Genomic DNA, 15,132 nt, shown 5'->3' with positions numbered 1-15,132 from the left:
CTTGGGAGCTCGCTGATTATTTTAACTGCATGGCTTAATTCCCAGCTAAAGTAAAATTTAGAGCCCTTCACAGTTTAAACTGTCATAAAGACTTCACATGCCGCCTCCCTTCGGGTAGACCGACTGATGGGGAGCAGAAATGATGCCCTGCAGAAGGAACCGAGTGGTTTCTAATAGAAGAAAACAGAGATAAATGTAAAGCTACTTCTTTCCTTCCTCTTTCTGAGATAGAAATTAATCAAGTGTGCAGCGGTCAGTGAGTTGCATTTTTTTTAACCACTCTCCGCATTAACGATCAGTAACCTGGTTGTCGCAACGTATCAATTTAAAGTTTAAAAAAAAAAGAAAAAAAAAAGTCGTGTCCGCCTGACAGTGACGATATACAAATTTTCTGAGATGTTTTCTATATTTCCAGTAATACGTTAAATCTGCTTTGCACAAAAATAAAGTAGGCACGGCAACAATACACATCTATCCTTGTTTCTTCAACATGTATAAAAAAAGAAAAAGTAACGTGGATTTTCTCAACGAGAAATGGATGAAATATGGAGAAGAGAAAATAAATGCTGAGATTTTTTTTCTTGCAAGATAGCAGAGCTCAGTTGGTAACATTTTGTATTGGAGGTGAAAACCATTTTTGGCTGAGTCTCTTTTCATAAAAGATGAAAAGGGATATTTGCGAGTACAGCTGGATTATTGTTATTATTTGGAAGGCTGGTGCACGCACTCCTGCCTTGCAGCTTGTGTACTCCCTGTAAAGTGGATGTCGCTTTGCTTTTGTGAAGGCTTCTTCAAAGGTACCGAACTATGTTTATGTATTTTTAGGGAAATCATTGAAATGATGACGTTGAGCTTTAAATTAAGAGGTTCAAAAAGAACATGAACAATTCTTGCCATTATATAAAGAGCTGACCTGAATGTTCAGCACCTTGACTGAAGTCACAGAAATGTAAATTGCTGTTAATACTTGGCTGGCAATATTTCTTTTGAGGAAGTGACTGCCTCAAGTCTCGAGCTCTTTTGACTTTAATGCAAAGTTATTTTAGTTCACGAAAACTAACGAAATAACTAAAACTAAAATTGAAAAAAAAAAATGGGTTCATGAAATAAAATTGAGACGAGAATGCTTTTTAACAAAAATAAGTAACTGAAACTACATTTTACGTTTATATATAAAAAAAATACATAAGAAATACATATATATACATACCGTATATAAACAACCAGATTTAATGCTTCTCAACGAAACTTCAAGCCATAAATCCGCTGTAAAAGTTGGCAAACATGGCATTTATTTAATTAGGGTGCCTCCACGCATGCATCTAACTTTAGAAGCAGTGTTGTGCACTGCACTTAATGTAATTCAAAATCTGTGGACTGTTAAACTGTACCCTGTATTAACAAAATAATATTTTTGTTGAATTGTTACTATAGAATATTTTGTATTTACTGTGGTGTTTTTCTAATCTTGCACACAAAACACCAATTTTCTTAAAAACTAATACTAACACGACCTAAATGTATTTTTCAAAGAACTAAAACAAATCCACTCTGAAAACTCATTAAAACTAACTTAATAATAAAAAAAAAACTCAATATTGTCAAATTCTCTTCATTCTGCTTTATTGGCAGTTTCTCTGGCATTAACACGCTCCGTGTGTTGTATATTGCACAAAATCACACTCAAGCCCACCACATGGTGATGTTTATTTGTGGAAGTACAAGTTGCCTTCAGCCAGCAGTCAGTCACAGAGGGGGAATCTTCTGATTCATCGCTGACCTGGGGGGAGCAATAGAGGGCAGCCCCCCAGGCATCTGACACATATTATTACTGCACTGTGTAAGAAGGCCAACAGCACAGACAAAAGTAAGGTATCCAAAGAGCTTGACCCAAGTGCCTTGTTGTGTTTTCAAAGTCTGGGACTCTTCTCATAAACATTTTACGATAATTTGCTTGCACTGTGTTTCATTTGGACAACATGGGATTTGAGCGCATTCGCTGTTGCCCGTATTAGACTTTTTCAAGACTTGAAGGATATTGTGTTCAAGGCTGCCTTTTTTTCTCTTTTTGATAATCAGCAGTAGAACAAAGGTTTCAGTTGTATATTTCACAAAATCACACTCTGTTGTTAGCTTATTTTATTTGCATGCAGCATCACGGCTAAATGCCTCTTCACCGTCTTGGTTTTGAACTCTGGACTCCCTAATTGAAAAAAATATTTCATGTGTTTTCTGACAGGACAATGTATCATTTGGGATATCTAAATACAATTAGTCAACATTTTATCCTCTCAATGTGCCAGGGTAAACAGGATTGTTGATTTATATTTGGGGGAAAAAAATCCAAATCTATCTTGATTTGTTTTGTTTATATTTTGTTTTCTCTCTTCAATAATTAAGGTGCGAATACAGATTTGTATGTGGACAAGTTGACGCAACTTTTCGATCAATAGTCGACATTGTAGGAATATTTTGTAACTTTGAAAATTTCAATATTTTTCTGATGATTTCTTTTTCTTTCTGGAGCATGCTGATAAATGCCTGTCTGTGAACTCACACTTCTCGCATCTGCCTTCTATAGTTGCACTCGCACGCCATCCACGCATGTATTGATTTTCAATACCGCTTGTCCTGCCCTGTGTCGCGTTGAGCAGAACCTCTCGGGGCAGAAGGCAGACTTAACCTTGGACTGATCAACAATCACCCCCGGGGCTCAAATAGAGACAGCCGTCAACACTCACACCCTGCAAGCCTGCACACTCACTTTCATCACTGATCGCAAAGTGAATCCAGGCCGCCTGCACCAAAGTCGGATGAAGCTGCACAATGGAATGGGCTCAGTTGCACTGCTGTGTCACCAAACCAACTAAACTGAGCGTCTCCGTTAGTGATGCAGTGTACTTACTCTACACAAAACTAAAAAAATAAATAATAATAAAAGTTATCTTATCAAGGGCTGGATACAGTATTTTAAGTTTAATGTGTTAATTGGTAGTCGTGGAAAGGCATTGACTTTTACATGTATGCATCATGCTTCACCCAATTCGTATATTCCAAACTAGTCGAACCTTAAAGGGGAAGTCAACCCCCCCCAAAAATCTTTTGCAATAAAATGTTCCATGTGCCTTCACTGGTCTAAACGTGACATTCTGATGAATTTTGCGTTTGTGGAATATGAGTTTAGAAGCAAAATTCTCACGTTTTTCACCATTTCCAATTACGGCTCATCTCTTTTCTGTAGCTGAGCCGAGCTCTGCATAGAACATTCGGGTCACCCCTTCGGTTCACCCCTCGCAAATATGGACGTTAATGTGGACTTCCTTGTCCTTTTGGCTTCTGCTTGCATTCAAGCAATTGACAGTGTGACTGGAGGTTGTGGTTTTATTGCCAGAAGGGAAAGCACTGCAGATGAGCAGCAGAATTCACATGATACATAATGAATGAGAGAGATTTACTCTCTTGAGAAGGAGCTAAGACCTAGCGCCTCTGGGCTGGGCTTAAGTGTTTACTCCACTTGAGAGAAACAAAGCAAGCTGGGTAAAAGTGGATACACGCGTGCTTTCATCACTGCTGCGATGGAAAGGCTACAGAGATGGGTGGCATCTCAATGTGCAGCGCCACTCTTTTGACAGTATTTGGCAGTTTGATGGGATTAGCCTCCACTGTTGCGAGCAGGCAAGACAACCAAACAGCACAGATGTTTCATGTTCTCCAAGCATGTGTGTGTGTGTGTGTGTGTGCGCTCAGATATCAACGAGTGTGCAGAAGGCCTGATTGAGTGTCACAACCATTCCCGCTGTGTCAACCTCCCTGGCTGGTACCACTGTGAATGCAGAACTGGTTTCCATGACAATGGCTCCTATCTGCTTGATGGCAGCTCATGCATTGGTGAGTACACACCGAGATTAATACGTTCTTACCTCCACTTCAAATAACCGCTCACCAGATCCTGCAGATGGTTATATCTTTGGAGATCTGATTAAAATCTTGAATACTTTTCCTCTCGTTCTCATTGTCTCTCTTAATTGTGATCCTTTCGCACGTTCTACTTGATAGGAGGCATGCGTGGCTGTGAGCTGCATTTAAAATCAAGTGCACGTGTTTGTCCCGCTTCCAGTTTGACGGTTGCAACTGACAAACGGAATAACGAGAATGGCAATGCCAAATGCTGCACTCAGGCAACCAAGCTCAGTCACGAGTCACAGAAATGGAATTCATTTCCTTAAAGGTTCCGATTCCACTGATTGTGATTTGAGTTTAGTTTTGGGGCTGTTTACCAGCGTGTCATTTAATACAAAACGTGAACATTCCGGCTACTCATTTCCACGCATTCATCACACTGAAAACATAACACTTGGAAATTGGTTTTAAAGACACTGACAATTCTCATCTTTGAAAGCACATAAGTGCCCAAGTGTTCATTCATTACAGTCATGACAGTAATGGTGGAACACACCTCTGTAATAACATTTGTGCTTAGAACTCCTCTCTAGCAGGTGTACAGTTGATGCTCAGTGATTTTAAAACGTCACTTTTGACAATGTTATGGCCAGGACATGATACTTTTCAAAGATGCATCGGGGAGGGAAACAGATTTGAGTTATTACCAGGTTGTTGTTGCAAAAAAGCGTGAGATGACTGTTTTGTATACAATGGAGGGCCCCTTAAGACATTAGTGTCTATTCTTCCACAGAAGCCATTTCCTCAGTGCAGGATGATATTTCTTCATTAAAAGAAGAGCAAAAACAAAAACATTAAAGTATGTGTACAGTATAACGGGAATGAAATAGGTACAACCTTGAGCAATCAGCAGTCAACCAATAAGCTGGCACTTATGACAAACATTTCGACACAGATAACGATTTTACACTACTGAAATTGGAGTTTGCATAAAAAAAAAAAGTAGTCAGAGAGAACCAATTTCAATTTCAACAATATAGCAGCACTAGCAATATCAAGCTAGCGTTAGCACTGTAAACAAGCCGACTTTGGCCATGGCTGCGCTATTTTTTACATGATTTCTTTGTAATACCAAGTAACTAGAACACCAAATTTGATTTTGAATTATTTTTTTTTAAATGTACGAGCATAAATGTTGTAAATGGTCAGCCATGCCCCTACACTCTGCTTGTGTTTGCATGTCTTATGCGCAAGTTGTAAGCAAATGAGGATGTTTGCGTAGTGCATGGATGGATATTCCAAAATAGTTGCAGCAAATCTCCGGAAGCCCAAGGTGACAGGCAAATGATTGACACATTGTCGGTCATGCCACCTGTCTCTGATATTGTTATTCCTCCTCAGGCATAGGCATTTCTTTAAAAAAAAAAACTACTTGGAAAGTCAGAGGCAAAATTCAAATACAGAACCGTCTTGCTTTACAGCCACAGTCCAGTGCAATTCTGCATTTTATAGAATTCAATACTTTCATAAATCAGTGCCTTTGCAAGCAAGCAACAATCAATGAGACTTGATTAGGTTTCCATTATTTTCCATTCCGGCCGCGGGGGAGGACAATCGGCCATCTTTGACATCCACCATATATGTTGGGGTACTGAACATAAAACAGAATTTATGAATCAAATTATATTAATTCCGTCAACTATAATTGGAAAGTACTGAAGTATAAGATTAATGCAAGTATTGGTTCTGCGTAAAAGTCTTCAGTTAAGTTATTTGGTGTCGCCCCATTCGGTGCCGGGACACATTAATAAATGATCAAATTTCCCTGAATTTGTCAGAAAAATATTTTTTTTACTCCAAATAATGCAATCCATCTTTGCTAGTGACTTATAGTGACATCCAGAACAAATACTGTAAACAATCTTCCAAACAAATTTGCATATCCACTTTGTGTGACATTTTTATTTGGTGGTGTGCAGTGAGATTTTTCCAACTCAAAATATGTGCCTTGGCTCAGTATAAGGTTGGGAATCACTGCCTTGCGTTATTACGTTGTGACATATTAGCTTTAGGGTTGCTAGCGTTATCCAATTAATGGTGAAGCCATCAAAGGATCCTGAGCTGATTTGATGAGCTATTTCTAGTTTGGTGTTTGCTTCTTGTTTCCATGTGTACTTAGACTCACATGGCTTAGTTTATAAAAAAAAAACAAAAAAAAAACATCGCTGTATTAAAGTGCTACACATAAAGATTAAACACAAACGCATAGAAAGCCGCTATTGCCATAGTGCGGTGCCGAAACAATGAAAACATAAAATAAATAATAAAATAACTTTTGGCAGGATTGGTGTGCTCACGGCTAACTACTTGAGAGTTTCTCGATCCCCCTGCCGGGAGCTTTGCGCTCGGACGGCCGGAGCCAATCCTGCCAACCGCCCGGAGACAACTGGGAGAGGCTCCAGTATGCCCGCGACCCTCGTGAGGATAAATGGTTCAGATAATGGATGGATGGATGTTGCTTTGAGGCATTGCCCTCAAAATATTGGCATTTCAACGTTGTTGCCATCTATTCAGTCCACGCGAGTAGACAGCTGAAACTTTTACCCTGCAATCTTATGAGGAAAAACCTTTTTAAATGAGGAATTCAAACTAAAACAGGACTATAGACTTGAATGTGCAAGGACAAATACAATAAAAGGTAGAAACCGGGCTGAGGTAGCAAATGTCACACACTCAAATTAAACCGGCTGTCAAGGCACGATCTGAGTCCCCCTATAATTCTCAGGCGATAATAAAACGTTGACCCTCCTGTGACTTTCCAAGAACTCCCACAACCCCCATGTTGAAAAGCTCACAAACTTACCTTACTATTTGTCTGTCGCCAACAAATACAGATTTCACGAGTGAGGTCACCGCCACGGGCTTTCAATTGCTTCTTCATGCACCGCGTGTGTCACTTCTGTGTTTTTGTACGCTCTCGCTCTTGCTCGCTCTTAGTTGAACTCTCAGTTAGTGCCTGTGCACACAACAGCGTGACAAGTTTTCATTCTGCTCCGAGTGCAAATATTTGAATTCTATACACGCGGTACTTGACCCGGTTAGGGATGAAAACCCACTTCAGGCCTTGCTTTGTCCGTCCTTTTTTAAAAACGTCTCATCCTCAAAATGGGACGAAATGGCCAGCTCTGGTTACTGGATGTCCATGTGGGTTTCCTCCGGGTCCTCAAGTTTCCTCCCACATTCCAAAATATATGCATGGCAGGTTGATTGGACACTCTAAATTGCTTCTAGGTATGAGTGTGTGCACGGATGGCAGTTTGTCTTTGTGTGCCCTGCGATTGGCTGACATCGTTAAAGAAAAGCGGCTCAGAAAATGAATGGATGGATTATATGTTGGCACTAACAATATCATTTCGGTTAAGTGACTTCCACATATAGCTGTAATAGCTTTTATTGAAACAGAAAACGTTATTTTGGCAATTCCCAAACTTTATAAACCTTCCTTGAATGATCCTCGTGCAAATGTGTTAAGCATTGTGCAAACCAGCCAGTGAACGGCACACCGTATTGAACATCATTTTGGGGAAATATGTTTCTTTTTTTTTTTTTTCTCCAAGTGAACTGAGCTGAGCAGCCTGAATAAAAGTTCATTTTGAAGCATCGCGGGATGTTGAATAGCGTCGTGTTCTGCTGCATATTCACATATTGGAAATGGCAGCAGCTGTAAGCTGCATTGCTTTTGCATTATTGCTTTGACTGAGAACTACATGGGCCGCATCTCCAAATACATCCATTATGCCGAAAGCTTGTGGCTATAACGGCAAGGTTTTCCACGAAGATGAGAATAATGCATTCGAAAAAGCCTCCGTATCCCTGCATAATAATGTCGGTATCCCTTTCTCGTTGACTGTAATTGACCTGACCTTTCTATATGGAGTCCCGCCGCACAAACATAATTGAGATTTGCAAATACCGAGCGTTTGGATATTGGAAGTACTCACACAGTTCGATGGATTTGTATTGAGTGCACATGCAATATGTATTCCATGGTATTGGCGCATTCGTTTCTGACTTTTAGGTTTTCCATTTTGGTCGGCTGTGCTCAGCTGCATTCTCCTAATGACTTTTGTGTTGCATTCTTGGGTGTGTGTCATCTGCGAGCGGCAGCTTCTGGCGGAATGTAGCATGACGAGCATTAATCCTTCAGCAGCAGAGGTGCATGTCCTACCGACTAATGGGGATTTTATGTAGTGTATGCAAATAGTCTGTGGGAGGAACAATACATTCTCCGCTGGGCTGTTGTGCTCTGGCTCATTTATTCTGCAAACTTGATTCTACAAACAATCACCGAATGTGTTGAGCAGCGCTACGGCGCATCGTCATGGCTACAACATGAGCCAAGCTTCATGTCGTCTTCGTGGCCTCGCCTGCCAAATCCAACCGAATCTTGAATAGGAAGAACTCGGGCCAATGCGCCACACATTCTGTTTTTTTTTGTTTATTTTGCGTTAGCATTAGATTGCTTTGACATCAGTGCTGCAATTAACGAGGCGAAAAGTGGCAGAACTTCAAACGGCAGATGAAGCTCACCCCAGAATTTGGGCAGGATGTCACATTTGGTCTGGCGAAAGAAAAGGCAAATGAGTAACATTACAGCCGAGCCGAGCCAGCCACCTGAATGCTGCTAAATCATAGAGAGAGAAAAACATGATAATACTCAGTTAAAAATGTTAATTGTTATCATGTAATGTCTCTTTAGGTGGTTTGTAGTGGTACAAAACTGCTTTGCTACTGATAGTGTAGTTTGTAATGAAAGAAAAAAATCTCAATTTTGTTTAGTAATTTAATTATTGCCCGCAGATAGCACCAGCACCCCCGCGACCCTTGCGAGGACAAGCGAAACCGATCATTTCTTCTCATTAAATGTGATGCTAAACACATTTGAATTGTGAAACTTTGGAAAGAGTGACACAGTAACCGTGCTGTCCCGTAACACTTTTGAGCACTGTTGACGCAATCTCCAATGAAAGTCATGGCCAATCAAGCAAGTGAATGGTTGAAGCTCTAATGTGCCAAGTTTCCTATTGAATCATCAGCCGGTATGATGTGTCCCATCTGTTTTTGCTACACTGAATAACAGATTGTCAGCACATTGACAATCCACAAAAGCAAAATCTCTGCATTCGGATTGTGACTTGCTCCCTGTCTGCCTCCTAGACATCGATGAGTGCAGTTTGCAGAAGCACACCTGCTGGAATAACAGCGTGTGCGTGAATCTACCAGGAAGCTACGACTGCGTATGCACATCAGGTCCAGGCTGCACTGGGGACTGTCCACAGGAGGAGGGCATCAGAAGGAACAGAGAAGACTGGAAACCCAGCTACGACATTTGCACCGTTTGTTCCTGCAAGGTACAAAGCCCACCCACCTACACATTTGATGACATTGTTGGATCTGTCTTAACTATATTGCAACTCACTCACTTCAGTCCAATGCCAATGGTTCAAACTACCACTTAAATGGCTTATGATGATCATAAATAGACTCACAGGTGTGACCATGCCAACATAGACCAATAAATGGAATGGAGTTGAAGATCAAGTAATTCAAGAATGAGATCGTCATTCATCTTCTATCTCAATTCTCAACATTATTGCGCAACATTCAAGTGTATGGGACATGAAAAAAAAGAAGAATGAGTGCAAGCATAAATAATAAGATTCCAATGATTACTTGGGGTAAAAACGAGATGAAACGGCCTCGAAAAAGATGAGGAAAACTTTATTAATTTTTTCATGGGCTGGGTCCACCCACTGGCCGCTTGATCCAGTAGCGGGGTGACATCACTCTTCAGATTCTGAAGATCGCAATGACAATCTGTCGGTAACTATTGGTAGTTCAGTTTTGATTGTATTACAAAAAGAGAAACTTAAATGAATCCGAATAAAAACCACGACGAGCACACATCGTAGGCAGAAAGTCAGAGATGTGGCTCATGACGTCTTATGCGTCATTTTCATGATTTCACTGTCTCGCTGGCCCCTCCTGGCAGATTCTCAAAGCGTAATGCTAAATCCATGATAATGTTTATGAATTCAAGAAATCGTTCATTGCAACATGCATATTTAATTACTTAATACAACTTTTTAAAATTTGTAAAAATCGTCTCCCTTATATACTTTAAGCATCAAGCAGGCTACGTTTCAGGGGAGAGCGAGAAAAAAAAAAACGTCGTCTGTTTGCAGTCTGTCAAATATTTGTCACAGGTAAACAACTTCATTTTGGGCTGCAGAGTGTGAAGTGTGGAGGCTGTCTGGCTTATTTTCATTTCAGCCTTTGCATGATCGACGACATGACGCAACGTGCCACGTGTGCCAACGCCATCCATTCAAAGAAGAAAGCCAGTCCTACACACTTCACATACTCAGCACCAAAATAACCAAATCAAATAACCCACGGAAAGAACATCTCCAACAAAAGCTACATTGATCACATTCCATAAATAATTCATGTAAAACATGTCATTACATCACAGTAATTACATTCATTATGAAGCTGTTGTCAAAAAGTAAACAGGCAGCACTGATGTGGATTTGCTGAAAAATCACAACCCAGTGCTGAACCGACGGCATGCATTTACTTGCTGGCATCGCGAGCATACCACCATTGGCTGCAATTCCCAAGCAGGCTTGAGACCATAAACATAAAGACCAAGGCCGTAAGAATTGGCCTCATGGTTACTGAAGCGGGACAATATGCATAGATAAAACATTGGCTTTTAATGGTATGCAGAGTGATTTTATGGCCCTCGTACATTTTCTAACAGCCCATTCTTGTAACATTTTTATATCCACACTGCACCGCCATCCCTGAGCCAGACAGTGCTTGCTGTTCCGTGTAAAACCAGCCATTACGTTTTTAGCAGGTAGAGTGGAAGACTGTCCAGAAATTCGGTCAATATACCTCGCTATACGTTGGTTTTAAGGACCAAGGCAAAAAAAAAAAAGCGAAAAGTCGGATAGCCCCCGAAAAAGAACAATACCCTTAAAAATGGAGTGACTTACAGATAATCATGCACAATACACTCTTACACATCTAACACCTACTAAGGCAAACGATTGCTACCTCAGTAAGTACAGTGCGGCTCGGGCTAACTTAAAACTTCCTGTGAAGTGGAAATGAAAATGTCTTGGAAATTTGACTTACCACACAGAAGAGTCTCATTACTGTAACTAGTCCGGCACATTTGACGGAATAAAGAAACTCGCCAAGAATATAGAATGAGGCTTCAAAATCGCGGAGACATTCTCTCGGCTCTCCGATGCTGCCGGAGTGTCCGCTAAAATGGACGGAAAGCACGCCCTGCTCAGCTTTCTCATCTGAATGATCATAATGCACATTATTTTGGAGTCAGCCAATCCTCCATCAAGCATCTCCAGTTGCTCCAAAATGCTGCTGCTCGTAAAAGGGAGCACGTAACTCCTACTCTGGCGTCCCTTCACTGGCTCCCTCTGTATTTTAGAGTTCTTTGGAAGATTCTATTGTTTGTTTTCAACATAATACTTGGTTTTTGGTTTTACTCTTTTTACTGTCTTCATTATTTATTAGTTTCATTATTTGTTGTATGACTTATTTTTGATCCATGTACAGCACTTTGCAGATAGCGGTGGTTGTCTTAAAGTGCTTTATAAGTATAGTTGAGTCGCGAGATCCGTTAATACTGTGAACCCATATGAATGTACGATTACCTCAAATTATTACATATTCACAACAACAAACTATTTATTTTCAAAGGGGATTGTAAAGAAAGAAAGAAAGAGAAACGTAATCAGGGATGCTGCAAAGCGGCCTGCAGCAACATTAACAAGGACCTGCTGCATAAAAACTTAAAAAAAAAAAAAAAAAAAGTATGTTGAAGGCAAAACCAACACTTCCCATCACAAAAACAAAACTCCGCAGCCAGAGGGACCTGAGCTTTGTGGTCGACAATTATTGCTTCCAAATACCAAGCAATTTTGCCTCAAAACCTTTGCTTGCCTGAACCTGAAGAGGCATTTCTCCTTTCGACATAGCAATTACTCACAGCATACTATATATTGCTGGGCTGGCTTGAATCATTTTCAGTCGCTGGTTATTGACAAATGATGCAAAATAAATTTTAAAAAACAATGCCATGTAATCATTTCGTCCTGAAAAAAAACACCCCATCTTTATATATTTTTTTAAATCTTTACATTATCATCGCTTTTTATTGTATTGCTGAAATATGTTGACACGTGCTGTCACAACATGGAGTGCAATTGAACTGGCCAAGTCAGCTGAGGCAATTTGCAGGACTTTTTATTTTTTCCCTCCTCCAATGTTCTTGAACCCGTGACCTCTGTTTTTTTTTCCAGGATGGCCAGACATATTGTAGAAGGAAACCATGTGACTGCGGAGACCCAGAGGAGGATCTGTTCTGCTGTCCCAGTTGTGATAACAGACCCAGCAGCCAGTGTTTGGACCAGAGCGGCCGCACACTCTACCGGAGCGGCGCGTCTTGGCTCTATGGCTGCCAGCAGTGCCGCTGCATGGTCAGCGCACACGCACACACGCACACACATATACGCAGAATGTAAATTGGAAACGCAAATGAAACCTGACCTTCATTGCAAATCCCGGAGGGTTGTAACTGAATCCGCTCATCGATACGAAGCTCAGACTTAAGCTTTGTTTGACACTTGCTGCTCAGCTGACTTTGGGTGTTTGTGTATGGAGCGCACAATCGCTCTTCTACTTTATTCCCACCCTTTTGTGTCTGCGTGTTTCCAGGAAGGGGAGGTGGACTGCTGGCCTCTGGTTTGTCCTGTGCTGATGTGCGAGTACACAGCAGTGGCGGAGGGGGAATGCTGCCCACGCTGCGTCGCAGACCCCTGCCTGGCTGACAGTCTGTCCTATGACATCCGACAAACGTGTTCGGACCACGCGGGCGTCACTCGCCTCAGCGGGGACACTTGGCAGATGCCCAACTCGCCTTGCACCAGCTGCATGTGTAAAGTAAGACAAAGTAACATTTCCAGTGAGCTGAAGTGTCCTAAGTGGAGTTTAATGTTGTTTTTTTAGGAGTCATCGATGTGAATGATTTAACGTTGTTGCAGTTTTCTTCACTAAACCAATTATACTTAGTGAAGTGCAGTTGAAATTATTCCAAATTTGACTTTATTAAAATATCAATGCGCTTATGATTTCATTGTAAATACACTGTTGTAATTAGGGTTGGGTTTTTCTCAGACCAATACCAGTACGCGTATTCACTCTTCAAGTAATCAAGTACTTATACCACTGATACTTTTGAAATATAAAAATAGTTTCTAACGCAATAACAAAAAAATTGTGTAAAATTATCGGTGTAGTATCGGTGGCTAATATCAGTAGCCACCATTAGTACCCTCTGTCTTAAAATACGGCCGATTTAAGTCAATTTTGGAGAAAATTAAAGGATATATAATCAGAAAATACGGTCATTGAATTTGGGGTATTTTCTAATATTTCTTCCCGCCTGTCTCCCGTAGGGAACATATAATGAATTTTTATCAGCATTTTCTGCAGAATTTTTGGGGTTTGTAAAATATATATATATATATTTCCACATTGAATTTATACGATAACTACTCACTTATTAACGTAGAAACTGTACTAACAGTATAAGGGTTGCTGATGCTAACCTCTTCTTTGTGCTCCAATAATGCCCAACAGAATGGAAACGTCTGCTGTTCGTTGGATCTCGACTGCCTTCAGAACAACTGAGGCTCTGCTTCTTCTCGACCTTTTTCTCTCACTACCTTTCCCTGATTCCTGCTTTCGCCACAGGGCCGCCACGCCCCACTCACCGTTAAACAACTGAGCCCTTGAGGGGCTTTTTGGACTAAGTCTTGCACATTCGTGTGTATGCCATTGTGTGTATCGAAAATACAAACACACACTGGTTGAGACATTGACTTTTTCCCCAGCTGAAACTCTGCTGGCGGGACGTGACTGCGAGTAGCTCGGCAGGAGCCGAAGGCTGAAGCTACTCACATCCCTGCTGTATGTAACATCTTTTCTTGTGTTTCACGGCACACTGTATATTTTGGCTATTATCTCTCAAGCACCAAACCAAGACACAAGATGCTGAGAGATGTCATGAAGAGTTTTAGCCCGGTAATGAGGTCAATGAGTTATTCTTCTGGAATGTCGTAGACGTTCTATACAATATTTAATGCACGGCCATTGTTAAAAAAGCACTTATAATTGTTGCCATCACTTGATCGGTTTGGACGTTTTCAGTCGACCAATTTAGAAAACAGTGTGACCCACCAAAACACCAATTTTTTTGGTGGAGAAAGGAATCAATATGCTTAAAGATAATTACTGAGAGCAATATTTAAGTTTAAAGGACACTCATAATGTGGGGAAAGGGATAATTGGATGCAGTGGCAGGTCGTGCAATTCACACGTTGGCCTTCAGTGAAGTCCTACGTCGTCCGACTTGAATAAATACCTCTCATAATACCATCACACGGCTTGAAGAAATAATAAACAGACACACACTTAAGCACTACTGGGTGTTGGATGACCTCGGCTCACGAGAGCTCGCTTCTCCTGAAAGGACTGTCATGAAAATGGCCTTGCAATTATATCTGCAATCAAATCCACACTTTTTCCCTCCTTCGGCCATTGTGGGTTAAAAAAAGCAAGAATATATTTTAGATTTTCTAACAGTCACTGGTTAAGACTGTCTGGTATGGATTTGTTGATTCACATAGCGCTTTCCTCTCACAAGTGAGCATCGAATCACAGGACACGTTCGTCACCTTCAATTCGTCATGTGATTGGCTATCGCAACTGTCTATCAACTCTAAGAGCCCCTTCATTCACACAACACTGACGCTCGCATGGTTGATTCTGGCGGCCTTGAGAGAGAGAGAGCGAGAGCGGGAGAGAGAGAGTGAGAGAGAGAGCGGCAGAGAGAGAGAGAGTGAGAGAGAGAGGGAGGGGGAGAGAGAGAGCGAGAGAGGGAGAGAGAGAGCAAGAGACAGAGAGAGAGAGAGAGGGGAGGGAGAGAGAGAGCGGGAGAGAGAGAGAGAGAGGGAGGGGGAGAGAGAGAGAGAGGCCTTGACCATCCACCACTGATTGAACGTTTGGATGTGAAGGAAGACGGCTGCTCTTGGTAATTGTCAAACGAAGCGTAAACGTTTTTCAGCAATACGTAGT

General features: G+C 41.2%; 1 protein-coding gene across 1 annotated transcript in view; it reads left to right on the top strand.

The window, feature by feature from the left end:
- The window catches only part of LOC148337121 (protein kinase C-binding protein NELL1-like), a 140,141-nt gene extending 125,252 nt beyond the window's left edge, over positions 1-14,889 (top strand). The window contains exons 16-20 of the mRNA XM_088296939.1: positions 3,748-3,888; positions 9,118-9,311; positions 12,297-12,473; positions 12,712-12,936; positions 13,636-14,889. Coding sequence (XP_088153065.1) covers positions 3,748-3,888; positions 9,118-9,311; positions 12,297-12,473; positions 12,712-12,936; positions 13,636-13,686 — 788 coding nt within the window. The 3' untranslated portion in view covers positions 13,687-14,889. The remainder of the gene's footprint in view (positions 1-3,747; positions 3,889-9,117; positions 9,312-12,296; positions 12,474-12,711; positions 12,937-13,635) is intronic.
- Positions 14,890-15,132: the final 243 nt, after the last annotated feature.

This window comes from Idiotropiscis lumnitzeri, chromosome 5, assembly GCF_059441095.1.
Source record: "Idiotropiscis lumnitzeri isolate Australia: NSW breed Sydney's pygmy pipehorse chromosome 5, RoL_Ilum_1.0, whole genome shotgun sequence".
In the NCBI taxonomy this organism is placed as follows: domain Eukaryota; kingdom Metazoa; phylum Chordata; class Actinopteri; order Syngnathiformes; family Syngnathidae; genus Idiotropiscis; species Idiotropiscis lumnitzeri.
Note: the sequence above shows the minus strand (reverse complement) of the source record. Positions and strands in the feature narration are given on the sequence as shown.